Genomic DNA, 21,331 nt, shown 5'->3' with positions numbered 1-21,331 from the left:
GCAAAAACAGTTTGAAAGTTTTTCTTTTTTCTGGAATTGTTTTGTTACCCTCCTGGTTTGATTATAGCAGTGGGTCAGCCATCTTTAACACGTGTGATGCTATCAGTGCAGAAATTCATGACATGCCTCCAGTGATTAATACACTCAATGTGAAATAGTGGAACTTAAAAGAATTGGCCCAATTACCAGAATACATCTGGACCGCATTTAGGTCATGTTACTGCACAGAGTGGTAAAGCATGATGGGACACCAGCACCAACAGACGGGCAGACATGACATATGGCAAACGCAATTCCCACTCTCAGCACGGAGATAAGGAACGCCAATAACCTTAAACCCCTGCAGCATTCATTCACACTAAATCTCGCTGACTCTCTAAATGTCACAGGAGTGGTTTTTGAAATAGGATTCAGGAATCTTAATGAGGAGAGCAGGACTGAAGGGGAAGAGGGGTGGAAGCCCCAGCCGCGGCTGATGCTCTGTGATAACCTCTGCTGATTGCCAGCCCGTGTAGCGATGGGAGCTTGGAGCGTGCGTGTGTGCGTGTGTGTGTGTGTGTGTGTGTGTGTGCGTGTGTGCGTGTGTGTGTGTGTGTGTGTGTGTGTGTGTGTGTGTGTGTGTGTGTGTGTGTGTGTGTGTGTGTGTGAGGAAAAGTATGAGATGAGCTCCAGAGCTCTGCGCGCAGACGTGCAATAATAAATATGTCAGACTTGTCCAGAAGGGATCTTCTAAGCACTGGTGTTAATTAAAGCCCACCTTGCTCAGAGAACATCAGAGACTTCTGCCAATTACTCTGCACACGCTGAAATGGCCTCGCTGCAACCGAGCGTCTGTTCCAAAGCCAGAATCTTAAAGTTGGTCGCGTTGGTTTGTTTGCAAATTCCTTTGAACTCCACCCACCACCTCCTCATAATACATTGCTCATTGAGTCTGAGTGATTTTCTCCAACAGAACTTTCACAATAGTACACAGGGACTGTGAACAACCTTTGGAAATCAAAAGGACGGAAAGAACAATTGTACATAAATTACGGGAACGCCATTTTAATGGCTTGTCAGCATGGCATATCGAGGGCTCATAATGTATACATTGGCAGTTGTCTCTATTTCAGTCACCGTGGGAGAACGACTACATTATTGCAAGCTTGTGAAGACTGAGGTCATTTACTTTCCCTCACTGATTGTTTCGGTTTTGCTTGGTTTGTCGTTTTTTCCTTCTTGGTTTTCGAGTAATGCAGTGCGGGGTGGTTCCAGCAGGTCCCTGTGGGGTACGGTTGCACTCCCTGTCTTCTTGTCCCAGTTAAAACACTCTCTCCTGCCTTCTTGCTCCTCACTTGGACATCTGAATTCCATCCTCCAGGTTCCTCTTCTGTTATGTCTTGATTTACGCCACGTTTGTGATGTATATATGTCAGTGTCTATCTCTGTGCAGAATGTGGGAGTTGCTCTCCTCTTACATGGTAAATATCATCTGCGAGTAATTCTGTGTATCGTCTAGTTTCAGCTGCGTGTTCTTGGAGGGGGTTGTAGCCTCTGTATTCTCTTGTAGTCTTACTGTTTCAAACACTGCTCATTTCAAATAAGGGCCCAGAACAGAGCTGCTCTCAGCTGGCTCTCCTGCTGTTCGCTGTGACCTATTAAGGGGATGTAATGCTGCACTCTTTGTTGTCTCCGGCACATGTCCTAGGTTTGATGTCGCCTCAGATACACGAGTGCTAGTCTTCTTAAAAGAACACTCCATGGTTAAACCTCATAAATATTTTATTCTGCATTAGTTTACAGTGTCTTTAGCTTGTTTCATGGTCAAATGCTTGGATTTTGAATGACAGCTGATGCAAAATTTATACCCTGGAATTATGTGGATGTCTTTTGAGAATTTATTTATTTATTTATTTTCCCTTTTGTATCCTGTCTACAAGAGGGAACTGCAAAACAAAAACTGAAGCCATTTTTAAACTACTCTGAATAAAATGTTCTTTGAGGTTTAGCACTGGAGTTTTCCTTCAAGCCATCAGGAATGGCTAAGTGATTTGGGAGGTTAAAGCTGAGCAGATGCAAGCATGAATCGTTGGTATTTTGATGCTTTACATCACCGGGGCAGCTTTACGCTCCAACGAGGAGGAGAGAGCGCGTCAGCATTTAGGCCGTGACGCCTGTGCCCCGCCGCCAGACGCTGCACAACTAATCCCGGCCGGGGCGGTTATCCTGTGCTTGGGCTCCTCGGTTAGAAGGTGAGGACGCTGCGCTCGATTGAGAGAGCGCTGTGAAGTGGTCCTTGGGTCCCGCTCCTCATGTGCTTGCGGGCTGCTCCTTCCTCGGGTCCGTGTGAAGAGTCGGAGACGCCGAAATCCGCTTTTACTCGAGGATGGCAGCATAGAGACTCATGCTGGCTCCTCATATAATCAGACATTTATAAGATACAAAGTGGGATGTAACATTTGAAATCGCATTCTCTTAATTTGCTAGTTGCATATTATTTGCCGCCTCTTAAGTAGAAAGCTATTTAAGAATCTCTTTTCTTTGTGATTGGGTAACGTCTGCTTTTCCCGGCACAATGCTTTAAATATCGTTGCATCTTGTAATAAATGACTCATTTTCTTTCGCCAGAATTTCTCCACTTCCAATGTAAAATGGGTGGCCCTTATGTTGCATAAACCTTCCGTAGGATTTACTCTCAATAGCCAGAAAATAACCCAGCGAACCTGTGTATACAGTTTAGGCTTCTTCTAAATGTGTGGGCATAGATGCGCTGTCAAACTGAAACACCAGTTATGTTCGTACCCGTCACGCTACACTGACATTAACGACAGAGCAGTCGTAGTCGGTGCTATGCTGAGTTATTCTGCAGTCTTGAAACCTACAGTTTCGTTTTCATCCTTATACACATAACATGCGCAAACATACTTTCACGTCAGCACCTGTGAACGGGGCTTGCCTGGTACCGGGATGTAAAAATTCTATGCATAAGTGGGTCCTATTTACAGTTGTAATACCCCAGTTCTGCATCTGTGCCAGTGATGGTAGGTTCGCTTGAGCAGCGTGGAAGCCTGTGAGTCTGTGACAGTAGGCTGTGAGTGGAATATAAGGACCACGCGTAGACCGTTCTCAGCTAGCAGTGTTTATTATTTCTGCGGTTTTTTTTTAACAGAATGTTTGATAAATGTTTAATATGACACTAGTTCAGTGTTGTACATTTTAATACTTCATTATATGTTTTTGTGGTCTTGAAGTCACACCTGTTTGGCCTTTAGATATCTAAACATTTACCTCGTACAGACACCAGATGGCAGCAGTGGCTCTACTTTCGTGGCCCAATAGTCCACGTTGGAAATATAAGCATATTCGTCTTATGAGGTAAGACTTTTAAGAAGCGCATTTATGTTCATTACCGTTCAGTAGCAGTTACTTTCCACTGCTGAGTTTTACTGCACTTCACTGATCTGCAACTCAAACGGGTGGCTTAAGTAAAGTTACAAAACTGTTTATTGCGCAGTTCTCTGTTTGTTTGTGACATCTGTCTTACGTGACAGGATGAAGAACAGAAGGCTAGCACCTGCAGACTTCATCTGATGAGCCAAGCTCTCCAGACAGGTCTCAAGTTCTGGTTAATCCAGGACAGCTTCAGCTCTCAGATCGCAGTCCACATCTTTGCCTGAGCAAACTTTTCCCCTAGGACCCTTGTGACTCTTCTGTCTCCATGCACTGGGAGAGAGAGTGAGGGAGAGAGAGAGCGAGAGGAAGTGAGAATGAGAGAGAGGGAGTGAGGCAGAGAAGTTAGGCCGAATTTTGCCGAGTCCGCTACCGGCCAAGAAGCTGCCATCGTCCCAGCCGCCCCGCGACTGGGCTGGCATGGCTTTAAGCAGGCATTGCCGAGGCCTGTCAAAAACCCGTCACGGCAAGGAAGCGGTGCCGGCGGGAGTTCGCCCGGGTGCCAGGACATCGGGGGAGTGGGTGGGGGAGGGAGAGCAGAGCCACCCGCCTGAGAGCACGGGTAAAACGAAGAGGGGAAATTCACATTCTTCCATGCAGATTCATGTAACGACAACAACAACGTGCCTCTGTCCCGGTCCCCTCTCCATCCCCTCCACCCCTCCTGCCTTGAATGGGGCCCTTGCACCTCAGCCACGGAGAGAGCCGCAGCGTCTACCCCGGCAGGTGGGTCAGCCTATATCCCGTGCAGGACAGCAAATGGACCCGTGCAGAATGTAAGAGTGGCGCTCTGCCTAGGAAAATTCGCCTCGGTTTCCAAGGATCCGATTAGAGCTTCCGAGCAACGGGCCGCTGGTCCTGCTGCGCGTGTACATGAGGTCAGTCTGAAAGCTGTCACTGGATGAGGCATGATGGATACAATGCGATGCTGGTTTTGATTATTTTCGCGCTATTCAAGTGAAATCATGCTTCCTCATTTCTGAATGCACCCACTTGACGAGCACCAGGAGTGTGAATTAGCAGCTACTCGGGGGGATCGGTGCCAGCCGTTACAAATGGAGAGCTGCTAACTTTATTTGAAGGGTCATGAAATACAGCCGCTGGCATTGTCGAATACCATTATCGCCTGCTCCCTTTACAGTGCTGCAGGTGTGTGAGAGGTGGAGTGGGTGTGAGATGAAGGGGGCCTGGGCCAGTCAAGCTGATGGGTGCCTAACTCAGCTTGATCGTTAAAACTCTGATAAGCTACGGGGAGGCTTTTTTTCAGTGTTCCGAATCGGCTGGCGGGCCATGAGCACGGTCTCTGCCCATAATACCGTGCTCTTTAGGCTCTGGGTCTTACGGCAGTAGTAAAAGTCCACAGTACAGACAAGACTTGAGGACGCACAGTGCAGAGTGATTATGGGGCCTCGATATGGAACGAGGACTTGTTTGTATGCTGTAATGTTGTGCTCACGCCAAGGCAGCATTGAGAGCTCTGGGAACCCTGGTGGTTCTGATTGCAGCCTGCCTGTATGTGTGTGGTGTGTTTCTAGCCCTGGGTGGTTGATCGCTATGGTAGGGTGCAGTGTGTCAGAGGAGACTGTGAGACGCTTGTGTTTGTGTGTGTGTGTGTGTGGGGGGGGGGGGGGGGGGGGCGCATGTTGAAGGGTGTTGCATACTGTAATTTATTTGTTTACATAAATGTTGTCTCCAAACCACTTTTGAGAAAATAGGAAGCATCTTTCTTTCTTCTCCTCTAAGTCCCAGTGCCACATTTTTAATGAGAGAGGAGATGCAAGCCATAGTGAGCTTAATCTGTTCAAAACTCCTAAATGTTTCATTTACATTTTCTCTGGTTACTTTTTCCTGTCAAGCCTACTGTGCAATTTTTGCATCTGTTTGTCGTTTATTTTTCCACTTTTGACATTGTTTGGTCTAACGTTTATGAGTGGTTTTAGTTTAAGTCAGTGCGTGCTTGTGTGTTTTGCTTAATAAAAAAACACAGAAGGAGAAAGCAGATTTCTAACAGGAAGCTCAGTCAGCTTTCCAAAAGCAACTCCAGAATCCACATTCTAATTTATGTGGGCTGAAAATGATGTGTGCCTTATGAGAAATGAGACTCATTATTATTCCATATGCTTTCTCTCTGGTAACAGCGGGTATAGATCCGGTGACCTTTCACGCATTCATAAATAGACAGCGTAAGGAAAAGCGCAGGACAGAACTCCTGGTCTCCTTGTTCTGGGGCTTCAGGAGTGACTCAGAGGCTCAGAGTGTTTGTCTAGCCTAACAAAATCGACATGGGATGTTTGCCTTCCTGAGCTTTTTTGTTCAAGGCCAATGTGAAACAAAATAAAATCACACACAGGACCGTGACAAATGAAGAATGCATCACAGTCTGGCGGTTGCTCCTGGCCTGAGGATGCTAATACTTGCCTTTACAGGTGCCAGGTCTTTACAGTAATGGAAAGCAGAATGAGGGAAGGAGTGCTGCACTCATGCCTGTACTCAAGGCATGTCGGCCCCTGCTCTCCTGTCCTCGTCTCCTTCTCTCTCTCTCTCTCTCTCTCTCTTCTTTTCATCTGTCCTCTCCTATGTTCTCCTTTCCACTCTTCAGCTCTCTTTTCATGCCTTCCACCCCCTCTGTTCTCCCCTCGTATGCGCCTCCTCGTCAGAGTGGCTCCCTCGTTCCCTTGCCTCTTTCTCCTTCGCTATTTGTGACCTCCCTGTCCCTGCTTTCCAAGTGGGTAAAGGCTCCCACAGAAGCAACAACTTATCGTGAATTCAATTAAATTCAGGTGTATTAGTGTTGTGCTTTTTAAAATGTTGTTGTCACAAAGCAATTTTACAGAAATCTTATGCAGAGAATCCAGGTCCAGGCCCATAATGAGCAAGCCAAAGTGAGATCTGCAAGGAAAGACTCTGACAGCAGGTGGGAGAAACCTTGAAAAGAATCAAGACTCAGAAGGGGAATCATGCTGCTCTGATCATAGACACATTTTCAAAGACAGAAGATGGACATCTTCATTTTTGTGTTTCTTGGGCTTGTTTCTTGGGGGCACCTGCCTGTCCTGACCATAGATCTGTTCACTTTCTTCTGTTTCTAAAGGGTTCTAGTCCCATTCTCTCACTTGCTCAGTCAAAAACAAAGTTTGGAAACATCAAAGAAGCTATGGTTCACTGCTGCACTTTTAAATCACTATAAATCACCCTAGTCGATAGTGCACCTTCACTTTTCCTTACATCCAGTCCTGCTAGTCTAGTCCAGTTTTGTGTAACTACATGTAAGTACATAGCCTAACTACACAGTCCAGAGAAATCACACGCTCTCCAGCTGACTCTCCATGCTGCAGAATCCTGGTAGTGATGCATGTTTGTTATAGTTTCATTAATTGAGACACCAGTGAGCTGTATTTCTTGCTGATATCTCCCACAAAGCCTTTAATCGCTCCCCTCCTGGGGGCCACTTCTTCATGGGGCTCGTGCACTTTGACGTGCATGTGGTTTGACAGCCTTTAATGTTCAAACAACCACTGACTGTCACGTCACAAGGGGCCAAGGCATCAGCGTGCCTGCCTGTGTCCACTTCATCATTTTTCAGCCTCGTTTGAGCTGGTCATTGCCCTGCCGTCAAGCTCGGTGGCGCTCTGTCTGAGGTGACAGGAGAGAAGGTTCTCGAGAGGTTCTTCAGGGAGGGGTGGGAGACACCACCTCCCAGCGCGTGAGCACTCAGTCTCTCTTACCGACCTGCATGGCCTTAATCCTGTGGGTACTCCTCTGGCCCCTCTTAATCACACCCTGTTTTACTCTCGAACAAGCAGCTATCCGGGTGCTTCGGTGACAGTCTCTGCGATTAGGGAGTAATAGAATTAGACCACGGATTGTGCCTATTTAGCACTTAACTGTCAGCACTTGTTTGCATCCAGGGCTTTCCTCAGCGGGCACATAAAGATTACTGTCCTCATTCTTTTTTACGATCTGTGTTCCTCTGTTTCTGCTTTGCGCGAAGGTGTCAGGGAGGGATTTATTGATCACAGTGTGCCTGGCACTGGACCAGTGTCGTCTTAGTGTTGGCTAGGGGTGGGCTGGCCTAAGGAAGATTATGGTTAACTAGAGGAAGCGGGTAGGCTAAATGCCCCAAACAGCTAGCATCAGGACATCTGGTTTTCCGCTGTCACCAGCCTGGCGGGGTAATGCAGGGCACACTCATTCCCATGCCCTGTGCTGTGCTCTGCACCAATTCCTGCCCTAGCAGTGGAGATGGAAGGGCAAGCAGTGTGAGAAAGGGAGGCGTGCACTGGAAGCCGGAGGCAGAGCAGAGAAACACTGATGGGGGTGGGGTGGGGTTGTGAGGGTGGGAGATTGCAATAGCAAAACAAATAGCAAAGCAGGACCTGGCAGAAGGAGAGCCCCAGCTGTGGCCGGGCTAGAGGGAAGTCTTGGGTGAGTGTTCTTTAAAGCTGACACCTGCAAGCCATTGCATCAGGATTTACAGTGCAGAGCGCATGGGCTTGGAACCCAGAGGGCAGGGGTGATTCCATCGCTGATGTGTGTGTTGACTGTGAGAGAGCGAGACTGTGACTGTAGTGGTCAGTGGTGTGTGTGTGTGTGTGTGTGTGAGAGAGAGAGAGAGAAAGAGAGAGAGAGATGCTTGTAGAAAACTGCATTTGCAATGAATAGCTGTGAGAGCTAGAGACAGGAAATGAGGCCACTAGTAAGAGCAAATTAGCATCCTTCAAACATCTGTCCATTTAGCCTTACTCCTCAGATGTGCACTGCCATCTCCGTGTAAAACACATCTTTCTTTAATCACCGGCTGAGTCATTACTGCTGTTCCTTGGCTTTAATTCTGATGATCAATTTGCCTTGTATGTAAGTTTAGTGCGCCAGCGTGTCAGTTTGAGCGCACTGCATCAAACTGACGAATGTTGGGGATGTACCGTGCAGGCTGTAGGCACGCCACAGCAGGAACGGAAGAGTGTAGTCCACCCAGTAGGGGAGGGAGAGTGGGGGGTGGAGAGGGAGCGCGCAGTCCCAGGGTGGAGCGGAGAGCTCTGCTCAGCCCGTGCCAAGGCTGCTTTCCTACCTTCATCTCGCCAGGCAGTGCGAGAGAACATCTTGACGAAGCCAATGGCAAAACGAAATGGACTGGACTTCATCTGAGGCTATAAAACAATAGTTTGGTCACCACTGAAGGCCTTTAAACTGGGCCTTTGTCTTGGCTGGAGTTACTGGTGTCTTATTTTGTTTCTCTTTCTCTCTCATTCTCTCACTCACACTCTTTAAGTGGTCTCTTTGTTAATGTAGAACATGATGTTGAAATGCTCTATGTCATTGTTAACTCACCTCACCCCTCATTTCTCAGCTCCCTGGGGTGTGGTAGCAGATGCCATTTAACAAACATATGGATTGCTCAATCTTTTCATTGCCTTGCATTTTCCGTTCACGTAATTGCCCGCACTCTGACTCCCACAGACCCCACGGTTCTGTAGGTGCCCAATCCATCTTAGAAACATTCCCATCGTAGCTGGAGCCCAAACAAAATGAGGATTGAGGAATGAAATTAACACCTTCGTCTCATAGGAGTGTGTGTTTGCTGGGGGGAGTTGATCCGTGTGAAGTGGCCCCCCATTAAAGTGATTCTTCGTATTCAGCCCAGAAAAATACATTCCACCAGAAAGACACATCCCGCCAAGCAAGGCCCCCCCAGCCGTGACCATGGCCCACGCCCCACAGCACCCTGCCAGGGAGTGCCCCATGACATCATCAGAAATGGACATCTCTGTGCCAAGAGGCGCACACAATGGCTTCACTAAGAGAAAGCTGGAGTGTGTTGCCGTGTGCAAAGGACATGACAGAAGAATTGATGCAAGAGCTGTTTTATCTGTGCATACCAGCGGTAATGGTTGATGTGTCAGACTCCTTATAAGACTGTTCTTTTTGTGCAAGTCCTGATTACTTTGATGTGCATTTGTTTTGAAGGTTTCGAGGATGGCTACGCCTTGTAATCGTTCTTCGGGTTCTGTGTCATCTTATTCGCTAATGCCGCATGACAGTTTTAGTAAACTGTGCTCATAAGCTTTCAATGAATTGCCCACGATTTGTCAGTTGGTTTAGATAAATTACAGATTTCCGGGGGGGGGTTTGTGTTGGAGAGAGTTTCATTCAGACATTTTAGAGTCAACTGCCAAAATGCAATGACAGATATTCAGCAGTAAGTTTTTTATGGGTTTAATTACAGTACAGTTGTCATCAGCTAATGCAGATGGCTTTTATTTGCCACTGCCTGGATATCTTAGGTTAGGAATGCGTTCAGACTCCTCAGCGATGCTATCTGTCTGTCTTGCCATTCCGATTCAGGTTTCAAGCTCAGCTTTTAAAAGCCTCCTGTGTTAGAGGGATATGGAGTTGTTTCACTGTGTGCATTGCTGTGGTTGCAGTTTTGCCTCTCCGTCACTGTGGTTTCACTGTAGCACAGTGCTGTTGCAGGCAGAGTAAACTGTGGTGGGGCTGCCAATGCTCCTCGTTCGTTCCCCAGTTCCTTCATTCCTGTTCTGTTTGCTCCTCCATGCCAGCGTTCGCCCCACACCCTCCAATTATCCGACGACGATGACACACAGAACACGAGAAAATATGAGTCATTAATCATTCTGCTTGGCTTGGATCGCGCAGAACGCACGGCCGCAAATGAAGCACACATGCTTGCGGTATTCTCGGTGGGCCCTTTAAGAGAACTCGCCGGTATACTTCATGCCGCTATTATGGTAAATATCTCCAATTAAAACGTGCCTGAGTGCAAGCTTATCTCGCTGTTATCTCTGACTGCAGGCCCGCGTGCGGAGTGTAATGGAAAGAGCAGGAGGGAGAGGATCCCGGGGGAGGCAGAGAGACGAGAGACGCCCGGAGAAACAGTACAGGAAAGCGGAGACGTGCATCGCTGGCCGTGGAGGAAGGTGTAGGTATGGCAGTGAAAGGTCCAGGGGTAGGAAGCTACCCTTCACATTGTTTTAAAGTGATTTTGCGGGTATACCAATTGTGCAAAGGTTCCACGGGTCGCGTTTCGCGCTACCTTCAAATGCCGGTTTCGCGAGTGCATGGTCACGCCGGGACAGCTCTGTCTCCGCTTCTCATTCCACTGTGTTCCCTTTCAGGCACAGTGAGGAAGACTGTTAAGCCAAAAACCTCAACCCAGTTTTCCAAATCGTAGTTTTTCCCGCTCTCGCTATAACTACATCATTCTCCCCCAGGTAAAACTATACATTCCTATACATTTGTTTACATATACATACCTTTCATCAGTCAGCCTGTAAATGTATCTCCTTTTTTTAACCTCCTACCTGTGCATTAAAACATTGTGTGGACACAGCATGGAACATCTGGGCAAATGTCACTGGATACAGATCTGTCACTGGTTACAGATCTGTCACTGTCATTTCAAATGATTGCTTTCCTTTCAAGATCGAATCCCTATTTGAATGGCTATACTGATGAGTTACGTGGGCATGACATCACATGTGGGCTATTCCCTCATCCTGCCGCACCGTGGCTTCTTCCATACTAGGAGACCCTTGGCCCAGCTGGCGTGAGTGCTTTAGGACCTGGCTGGGTGCAGCGCGTCCCCGGCTAGAGCCAAGCATTTGTCTTTCCTCCTTATCTCCCTGTCCTGCCGTCGGCCGAGGCATTAATCACTGCAGGGCGGCAGGGTTTATGAGGCCTGCTCCTCTTTATTAATCTCTCCCAGCTGCCTGCAATGCACTGCCAATCCACTCTGCTCACTCACTCAAAACACACAAAACACCTTTGGGGGGGGAAACTAGCTTCTCCAACATGTGGGCCGGAAACGGGCCTTTTAATCCAACAAACCACAAATAAAGCCCATTAAGGAGAGGAAGGGATTCTGTTGTGTTTTGTCCCCCTTTCTTAACAGACAGATTTACATAGAGAGTCCACTTTTTAAAGAGTTGCTGTGTTTACTAGGCCCATTTTGGGGCTCTTTACAGTGAAATGGGACCCCATCCATTAAAGAGACTGAGACAGCAAAGACTGCTAACCAGCCCCTAATGATCGCTCAGAACGGTTGGATGCCCCGTGGGCTGAAAGCACTTGTTTGCTGCGTCGGCGTGTGTGTAAGCACGGCTGGGGGCAGGAGCGGCAGGCTGTGGTAAATCCACCGTGGCTGGGGCTCATTCTCCTCTGCTGCTCCAGCAAAACGCAGACATGCTTGTGTTATTGAGGAAAAGGGATTCTTTTCATTCTCTCACTCATGCTCCCTTTATCTCTTTCTCGCTCTTTCTCTTTCTCTCCCCCACTCTCTGCTTTCCCTTTAATTTCACACACACACACACACACACACACACACACACACACACACACCTCGTAGCTTTTTTCCTTCCAGTTCTTTGCCTTCATCGTCTGGCAAGCATCCCACACTCCCTCGTCTTTTTTTCTTGTTTAACTGGGCCTTCTCAGTGCCCCCCCCATCCCCCCTCCCCCCTCCCCTTACTTCCTTTCCCAGAAATGACACTGTCAGATTTTGAAACATCTCTTTCTCCGTTGGCACTGGCTCTCCCTTCCCTCTCCATCTATCTGTTTCTCCTTTGCGAGGACCACACAGACAGATGACATGCGAGAGGCTCGTCCGTGCTGGGTGGCCCGCCTGCTGCGAGCGCTGGCGGGTGACAGCGGTGGGCTTCAGCTTCCGTAGGGAGTAATGCGTGTGGACAGTGTAAAAAAAAAAAAAAAAAGCGTCTCCTGAAGACCTCAGGAGAGGCTAAAGAGAAAAAGCCCTTGGCAGCCAAAGGCCGAATGGCTGCCGCGCTTTTGGAACTCTGGGCACCATCCAGAACGGCAGCCTGGAGGAGACAAACCCACGCTGGATCGTCCCTAATGCACCTCGCGTGGCCTTAGCCAAGCAGGGATTAGCGACCAGGCTGGCATCCTTTAATCTGCCACTTTCAAGGGAGCTTGAAGTGTTCGATCCAGTGGCTGCCTCAGTCTTATCTCGAGGGAGAGAGGAGACCATTCTCATTAAAATGAAGGCGCTTGTCATCACTGTGAAAGCCTGCTCAGCATCTTGGCTGATATCCTGTCACTTCACTTACACCCCCCCCCCCCCCCCAAAGAAAAAAAGAAAACCCAAACAGTTCCTTAGCAGTGTTGTGGGCTCTATTCTGTTTGAATCTGCCCAGCTGCAGGACATGGCTGTGCCGTTGAAGCCACCCTTCCGTGCTACATGTTAGTGGGTTGGCATACGGGTTTGTTGGGATTTTGAGTCCTTGACTGAACAGCCATCAAAAATAAATTAATTCACAGAGGTATTTTTTTTGTAGATTTCTACTTAGAAAAGTTTCCATATAATCATGTTTTGTCCTCAACTTCTGTGAGTTTGAATAAGTAGATGCTCATACTCTTAAAATAACCTCACACTGGTCTTCCCTATTACATCTTGACAAACAAAGGCATTTGCATAAATCAGGCTTTATTAAACATGCACCAGGGCATAGTAGGATGAATTTTTGTCTTTCAAGGAATAAAGAGTTCCATGATTGAGACCAAGGCAATGTTTTGAAAACAAACAATTTTTTTGGCTTGCCTCTTTCTTTCACAGATATGGGAGTGCTGTAACTCAGTTTCCAACATGTTTAATTTGGAGTCACTGCAGACCTGGTTTTATTGGCTGTTCTATTCTGTTGTACTTTAGTCATCCATTGTCAGGTATTAGGCATCACTTCTGAAGTTCAAGGAGGACAGAAATGAACAGCAAGTGTGTTTTTTCACTCCAACAGAAGAGCAGTCCCCTCCTCCCCTTTGCTTATCACCTCGTAGCATTTAACACATAGTTCAGAAAACAAATGGCCTGCAGTGGTGGGTGGGTGTGTGTGTGGTGTGTGTGTGTGTGTGTGTGTGTGTGTTCGCTCACAATTACACCACTAGCCTTAAGCTTCGGACGAGATGAGAGGTTCGAGGTGTCATCCCTCAGACCGATGCCCAGCCTCCACCCCCCAGTGGCTGAAGGGCGAGGACATTCTAGCACTCACCGCGCCGCACTTCAACTCCTTCACGTTTGTTTTCCTTCTCCATCTCTGCTCTCAACCCCCTTCCCTAAATAAAGATTCCCCCCTCTATCGTAAACGTAGCTTTTGCCCTCTCGTCCATTTTCGTCACTTGTCAGAGATGAGGAACCAGGGGTAAATGTTATTTTGGGGATGAAAGAATGAAAAACACTGTCAAATCCAATTTCCTCCTCTTTTTTTGCAGCTGTACATTCAGTTGAGAGAGCGCAGCAGAGAGCACAGCTGCGAATTATAAGGACACATAAACTGTTTAGCAATAAAAATCTATACCCCTTTTTTTGCCAATATATTCAAAGAAAATTCTCATATGGTCACTTTTATTCAAGTCCAAGGAATAATCTTCTGTAGAATGAGGGATTTACCTTGTGTCATCTTTGGCTTGGTGAGAATGATGGACATGCACTTCACAGAACATTGATGTCTTGCACACACTCACAAGCCTACCAATGTAAGAGCATGGAAATACAGGAATACCTAAATGGTGGATGATGGAATTCTGTTCCATTCGATGAACACAGAACAAGTTTAGTATGTGATATCACCCCCCAACCCCATCCTCCAAAGGCAGGTGACACGCCTGGATAAAGTGAGTGGAGTGTATTAATATATACTTTTTTTTTACATTTCACTTAATGCAACCCCAACATCGCCACCATCTAAAGACAGTCTTGCCAAATTCATTATCTTGCACTACTATAGTTTCATCAGACCCACCAGCCAAATCACTGATCAGTGATAAGATCTAAAACCTTCGCCAAGAATGAGCTCAGCTCAGCAAGCTGAACATGTAAGATAAGATTCCTGTGATCAGGGTCTCAGACAGTCTTCTGTACCCTCTCACAGTAAAACCCCCAAAACTTTAATTCAGCATATGATGTAACAGATAGTTTCATTAGTATACATTAAACTATCGTGAACAAATGTTTTTAGCACTGACTGACCACATTATAACACATTTAATCATAATTGTCATCATCATCATAAAATTCATGAACAAAAGTGTAATACACCCAAATGTGCTTGTTCTCTGTGCCATCACATAATGAATGTGCATGTTTTCAATTAAAGTTCTGACCCAAAGGCAAGAAACACTTTATATGCTCTTCTTGGTGACACTGGGTGGAGATTATGAAAACACCCAATATGGATCCAGTTGCTGTCTTAGGTGGACATAGAGGCACAATCTCTGGGTCTTTCAGGCAGCTGAGCTCAACCCTTCAGCTCTGCTGGGAGGGCAGGTGGTTCTCACACACGCTATCTCCCCAGGCTTGCAATGGCTGCGCTGGCTGAGTAATGTGGCTGCCTGGATGCACTGTGGAACAGCCGTGTAGGAAACCAAGATTTTATTGCTGTAGTTTTCCATCCAGCAAAACGAAGGAACTGCTCTGAGCAGTCTGTTGCTCAAGCCAAAGAGGCTTTCAGAGCACAAAAAGCTTTCTCTTGCTGCTTGTGATGATTTTAATGCAACTCCCCTTACCATGGTCAACAGCTCGGCAGAAATGAGAGGACGGTACAGGTGTAAGGTTGCGATATGGGTCGAGGTCTCTGTGGGGCGCGGTGGAGTCTGACAGGTGGACAGCCCACTGAGGCCCTCCGGAGCCCTGTGCTTACGTTCAATTATCACAACTTAATTTAATTGGCCCAATAAAACAATCCAGCTGCATAAACATGTAAGAAAGAGCGTGAGATCTTGAGCAGGGAGCACTCGGTCGCCGAGGATACGGCTGTCTGCTAACGCCAATGAATCATTTCACACTGCGGTGCGGTGATTTAAGGGCGGCCAAATCGGCACCTCGCTGGGATAATGTGCCGCTTTCTTGTGCGTCCATCACGCCGGGCCATCCTCTTCCCAAATGGCTGCTGTAGAGAGCTGGAGCAGCCCCATTTGGGGTGCCATGGGGGTGGAAAGGGGGGGGGGGGGCTGTTCTCGTAACTCTGCCCGTGTGAGAGCTTTGCGTTTGGGGTGAGATAAGGTGGGATCCCTGGGTGTTGGGAAAAAAATGGCTTTCAATCAAACAGTTGGGATAATGCGCTCTATAATCACTTGTATAACACATTATGAGAGCGAAGTTGCACTTCCATTTTAGCTGAATTGATGCGGCTTAGTCAAAATGCACAAAGGACTGAACTTCATTTGTTGAGTTTAAGCTACATGGACTGCATCTGTTCTAGCACTCTGAGATCTGTGTGGTCTGAAACAAGTTAACAGTAACAACAGCATTCCTTCATCTTTTATTCAGTCTTTGGTCATCAGCATATACCACAGTGCGATTACCATTGAGTCATCGCCGGACTGCATCGGCAACGTTGCATTCAAATGAGGCATCCGTCTTCCTTCCTGTGACACAACTGTGGGCTCCTCTGTGCGGCCTTGGAGGAGTGCAGCTCTTGAAGTCTGGACCCGTTTCTGCAGCCCACCTCTGCTCAGCGTCTGTCTTCGCCCCGCCGGGAGTGCGAGAACCCCGACACACGCAGCCGCTCCCCGGCACAGCTGCCCAATCGCAGCTGATTGCCGCTGACGTTACCCAGCAGCCCCCTCACCTGACAGGAAGCAGGAGGCAGAGCTGTGGCGAGCAGCGCCGGGCCGTGGAGCAGGGAGTCCTGCTCAAGCTGAACTCATCTCCCTTGGTGAGGATATAATCGCTGCAATTAAAAAACAGAGAAATTATATTCCCCCAGGAATGGATGCCATGCACATAGGCACACATGTAGGTTTCCTCATATGGATAAACACTTTTAAATACATACTTTCCATATGGTGCTGCGCTGAAGCAGAGCAGTGTGTATTGTACGTGTGGCAGACACACACACACACACAAGGCCAGGGTGGCAGGATGATCTCAATCATGTCACTGTTATTTTGCTTAAACCAGACCTCCTACATGCTAAAACAGCATGCTCCCAAGGACATGCACAACCTCCAAGCTGTATATACAAGCGTGATGACAAGAGGAAGACAAACAAACAAACAAACAAACAATAGTAACGATCTGACAGATAGCTTCAGGCGATGGGACCTCTGTTCCACCAAGTTTACACAACAATGAAAGCTGGTCGTGCTCGATTCACTTTTTAAATAATTTTCTTCATTCAGAGGGGGAAGGAAAAGATTTCTGGCACCAGTGGTGATGCAGAAATAGGCCCAAGCCCTTTTCCATCTGTGCGCAATCCTGGCCTGATGCTATCATCACCTGCTTCCCTGGGCCTCTCGCACATCTGGACCACATTAAAAAAAATCACACAAGGTGCATTTTTTTTTCAGCCTCTCTCATTTGTGTAGCCCGTGTGTGCGCGCCGTGGTGTTTGGCTCGTGTTTCTGAAACAGGCTAAAACAACAAATTAAGATCTGAGTGCTCGGAGAAAAGCGCTGATTTCCAACAGCAATTTGCTTAATTTTTTTTTCAAAAGCAGACTCCCTGGGGGTTTCGGTAAACTGAACAGCAGCGTTTAAGAGTGTGGTAAGCTTCACGACTTTGTGAAATGAAGTCTGTATTCTCAAACAATTTTGATTTTAATTAATTATTTTATGTCTGCCTTTGGCCATTGTTTCATTTGTTCAGCTTGTAAATTAGGGGCCTGTGGCCAGTTTGTTGGAATAGTTTAAGAGTGTTGTTAATAAACGGAAGCTTGCTACCACAGTTAACTCCAAAATTTCCACGTAGCTGCCCACAGTTATACGGAACCAGCGAGTGACTGTTTAAAGCAAAGAACGGCTCGTGTCAACCATTCGCATTATTTGATATAACTGTTTGTTGCTCATTAAAACGCAGTGCAGCTGTTTTACCACGCCAACAAAGGTCTTAAACAAGGCTCATTACTAAGATATAGATGTCCTCAATCCAATTAACAGCAGGGAATCATTTTGACAGTGTAACGTTATTGTGAAATTATTATTCTACTAAGACTATAATAGGCTACTAGCGGCGTTTGGTGAAAGTCTTGCGTTAGGAATTGTTGTCCCGTCTCTATGCAGCACGCAAGGAGGTGCGTGTCCGCTTTCTGCCTGTGTTTGTAACTCTCCCATGGACGGCGGCTGTGCAGCTGCTCCGAGCTGGGACTGCCGCGCTGCGCGCTCGTCCTCGAGGGGACCTGGCGTCGGGCTCTCCCATGCGCCTGCAGGGAAGCCGTAATGTCGTGCAACTGAGCCCGTGTTGTTGTTCTTCTAGGCTCGGGCAGTGATGTCAGAGGAAAGGGGAAACTAGCTAACTCCCAACTACAGGGGCAGAGGTTGAGGAGGATTTGGCCGCGACCCAGTTCACTTCAAGTGTTTTCCTTCTTGTTTTTCGCCGTTCCTTCTTTCTGCTTCGCAAATTAGTCACGGGCCGACGGGAAGACGCGAGCGTCCTCAGATATGGGGGATTATTAGTGATGATTTATGGCTGCGGTGGTAACGCGGGTAAAGCAACGGATCGTCGGACAAGAGCGCTCTTTACAAACCTCTGCAGTGTTCGAGCGTGAGATATGCTGACAGTTTCATAAAATGATCGGCATGTCCTCGGATTTCATGATTGAGAGACAAATCTCAGCTGCTGTAGTTCAGCAGCTCAGATGAGGACCTAACATTAGGTCTTTAGGTGTTTTTGTAGCTGTCTCTTAAAACAAACGCACACTAAGGTTTTTGATATGGGCAGTAATGGTGTTCGGCAATTATTCCGTGCCTGTGTGATGGTGGGTGCCGTGAGGGCTGCTTGGGGGAGTAAGTGTCTCCCTCTGGAGGGGGAAGCAGTTAAGGATGTTGCAGCCTGTGGGCCGGAGGCCTCCGTCAGGCTGGCCGATGCTCGTCCAACAGCCCGGTCCCACCGTATCGCGCTGAAGACAAACGAGCTCGTCCGAGGCTCTAATGTCACAGTCTCGTTTAGAATCTCGCCGCTGAAATGAGACTTGCATTAGTTTCGAGAACTATTTGGCAACGCACAGAAAATCCATACATCATTAGAAGTGATTAATTTCTGCGGAAATGTGTGTCTGTGAGTCAGCTGAGAAGATTTTACTGAAAGGCTTATTACTTCTACCTGTTCAATATATGGTAAGGTTATGCAGATCTTTCATTATAAATCTTCTCCAGGAGCATAGGGTAATGATCAGTGAATGATACTCATCACACACCATAAGTGCTATGTCCAATAAATGTTTGACGCGGAACAGAAATATTACGATCCAAATCCTGATTGATGGTTTATCGCCACTTAACCTTGGACCAGTTCCAAGATGTCTGAAAAAGAAGGGTACATCATACATGCCATAAGAGAGGAATTTTATTTTTATTTTTTTACATTTTTCAGTGAAATACGTATTCAGTGAAGCTTAATTTGGTAACTCTATTTGAAAAGGTCAGAGTCATGATACTATGAAACCCTCTGAAGGTTTTGGAGATGATGCATGGAATCTTTTAGGGTGTGTATATTTGCCTGGACAGTACTCATTCATTCCACAGAGATCTTCAGATTATGAAATTTTGTCCAGTGATATTTGGATTTAAACAAAAGGACAGGATATAAACTCTGTACATTAGAGTTTTGTAGGGTTGCTATGGAACAGTTATTTTATTTTGCAGATTTCCTGACTAATTGTTGAAAAACAAGTTTTAATGTATAACAAGAGTAACTTTCAGACAGTTTAATCTGTGAAATACGCCACCATTATCCAGAGTGATACCATTATCACACTCACATCCCCACAGCCAGTTTCCATTTAGACCAAAACATGAGTTCTGTCATTGTTGGACCATATCATTTTAAGATGATCTTGATATTTTTAAAAACATATTTATAACTATAAAGTTGCAGCATGTTTGTGCACTGTGAATCTATGTATTCAGACCACTTTATTAGAAACATTTATTTGAAATCTGGTTCCATGCATACTTTGTTAACTCTTCTCCAACTTGTCATCAGTGGTCTGTTTCTGATCAGCAGTAATCAGAATATTGCTCATTGGACTACAGTCTGATGAAATGCACATGTGAGACAGGTGTAGGTGGAAAAGAGGCCAGTGAATGTACGGTCAGGATAAGCATTTGTAATGAATGTTGTGTTATGCTTTTATGTGTAAATCAGAGCAGCAATATGCTGTATAGTTGGCTAAGGATAATCGTTTAAAAAAAAGGCTTTGCTCTAATTTTAAATCAGGCTTTATTTAAACTGTTGGTTCCCACCATTTATAAATGTGCACATCACAAACACACCAAATTTTAGTTCTGAGAAATGTACTACTCCACTAACACAGTCTAGTGAGACAATAATACCCAAACCCAGATAAACCATACCCAAACCATTCCAAAAATCAGGAATGGCAATAGCCATATATCTTTGGATGTTTTAGCAAAAAACAAAAATTAAAAAAACAAATCAATTAAAAGAATCACCAGCTAGGCTTTCTATCATAGTTTATTATAGTAGTTGCAAGTAAAAAAAAAAAATAATAATAATAAAAAATAAATAAAAAATAAATAAATATATATATATATATATATATATATATATATATATATATATATATATATATACACACACACACACACACACACACACACACACACACACACACACACACACGAAACTACCATTTTAATCAGGTATGGGTTGAAAAATGGTGAATCTATCCTGTAATGGTAACTATAAATGTTTAAATACATCATTGACACCAAGAGCTATGTAATATACAGAGAGCAGTTTATTGTCAAAACACGTTCTTCTCCATATATTATCAAATTGTCAAAGGATCAAATAAAAACATGTCTTTCAGCTACGACTTCGATAAAGCACCCCTGAGTTACGCTTTAGACAGCACTGTGTTGAAAAGATCTCTTGAAAGAGCCTTCTTTTTGATTTATCATGTTTTCATTACCAAAAAGCCGTGTGAGCAGCACTGTTGTACCATTCTAATCTTGAAATATCTGTGTGAATGTGTGCATTGTGCTTGCGTGAGGCTCGTGAGATTAATAAATACCATCTCAGGGACATTTCAGGAAGGAAGGGTCAAAGACACTATTGCAAAACTCAAGCCAAAGAAATTGAACAACAGCACTAAGTCCTTGACTGCATGTACAGTGTGCTGTGGTTCCACATTGAAACATGCTGTTGTGCAGAGGATTCCTATGTTTGTAACATCACAATATATGTTGATAGTATGGCTGTTTTCATTGTATTTAATGTATTGTATGTAGGCTTTTTTTTTTTGCTTGTCTTTTCAAACATTTTTCTTATGTGCTGTTAGTGACCAAAGATAAACGCGGGACCGTGTGGTCCAAGTTGTGTGCACGCTCTTTCTCAACATCCCCTTCTCTCTCTCCCTCCCTCTATTTCTGCCTCTCTTATCTATCGCAGTGAAACACATTTCATCATCCACAGTGGTGTGAATACAGATGTCCAGTGGAATGCCATTGCTGCAAGCATGGGGAACGACTGGGGAGTTTTTCAAAGAAATTCTGATGGATTCAGATTAACCTTTGGTTATCTCTGTACATCATGCTAAACACCACATACAATATGTATTGCTTTAATTTCCTAGATGTGACCTTCTCCAGTCATGGTCATTATTACGTGGTGAGCGCGTGATGACTCTCTTTCAGACAAAAAGGATTGCCAAATCATTTCCTACTCTCATTCATAAAATATGTTATGGAAAAAGTGAACGTTGCAAAATGCCACTTGTCCGTTGACCTTTCAGTAAGGAAGTGCTACTCCTGTGTTTCAATGTAGGTGGTATAGAAAGCAACCTCATGAGCAAATAAATGAATAAAAAAAATATTATCTGAATATGATGGTTTAGATCAACATTCTGTCATAGTGAATCTCTGGCCCGAAGTAATAAGTAAAACACTTTTTGAAATGAAAATGTTTTTAATG

General features: G+C 45.7%; 1 protein-coding gene across 6 annotated transcripts; it reads left to right on the top strand.

Annotated features, from left to right (window-relative positions):
- The first annotated feature begins 37 nt into the window (after positions 1 to 37).
- LOC118240454 (uncharacterized) lies at positions 38 to 21,241 on the top strand. 6 transcript variants are annotated; one of them, XR_004775424.2, is made up of 5 exons: positions 38 to 4,155; positions 10,240 to 10,370; positions 10,563 to 10,658; positions 15,725 to 16,112; positions 20,810 to 21,241. XR_004775424.2 is itself a non-coding variant. In XM_081706568.1 (4 exons), the coding sequence occupies exons 1-4, from the start codon at positions 3,850 to 3,852 to the stop codon at positions 20,810 to 20,812; spliced, it is 828 nt and encodes a 275-aa protein (XP_081562694.1). In that variant the 5' UTR covers positions 38 to 3,849; the 3' UTR covers positions 20,813 to 21,241. The 6 variants fall into 6 exon arrangements, 2 of the variants coding, with proteins under 2 accessions (XP_081562694.1, XP_081562695.1); XR_014119652.1 differs by lacking the exons at positions 15,725 to 16,112; positions 20,810 to 21,241 and adding an exon at positions 10,870 to 15,714; XM_081706568.1 differs by lacking the exon at positions 10,563 to 10,658.
- Positions 21,242 to 21,331: the final 90 nt, after the last annotated feature.

The sequence above is a fragment of the Electrophorus electricus genome, chromosome 23 (assembly GCF_041902795.1).
Source record: "Electrophorus electricus isolate QZ-2024a chromosome 23, ASM4190279v1, whole genome shotgun sequence".
Lineage (NCBI taxonomy): Eukaryota > Metazoa > Chordata > Actinopteri > Gymnotiformes > Gymnotidae > Electrophorus > Electrophorus electricus.
This window is presented reverse-complemented; position numbering and strand designations above follow the sequence as displayed.

What these genes read in the sequence shown, in the direction of transcription:
- LOC118240454 (XM_081706568.1), top strand. Translation starts at nt 3,850, where the DNA reads ATGGCTTTAAGCAGGCATTGCCGAGGCCTGTCAAAAACCCGTCACGGC. An exon ending in CGCAGCGTCTACCCCGGCAG is followed by an intron (nt 4,156 to 10,239) that starts GTGGGTCAGCCT and finishes CTCTGACTGCAG; the next exon opens with GCCCGCGTGCGGAGTGTAAT. An exon ending in GGCCGTGGAGGAAGGTGTAG is followed by an intron (nt 10,371 to 15,724) that starts GTATGGCAGTGA and finishes TCTTTTATTCAG; the next exon opens with TCTTTGGTCATCAGCATATA.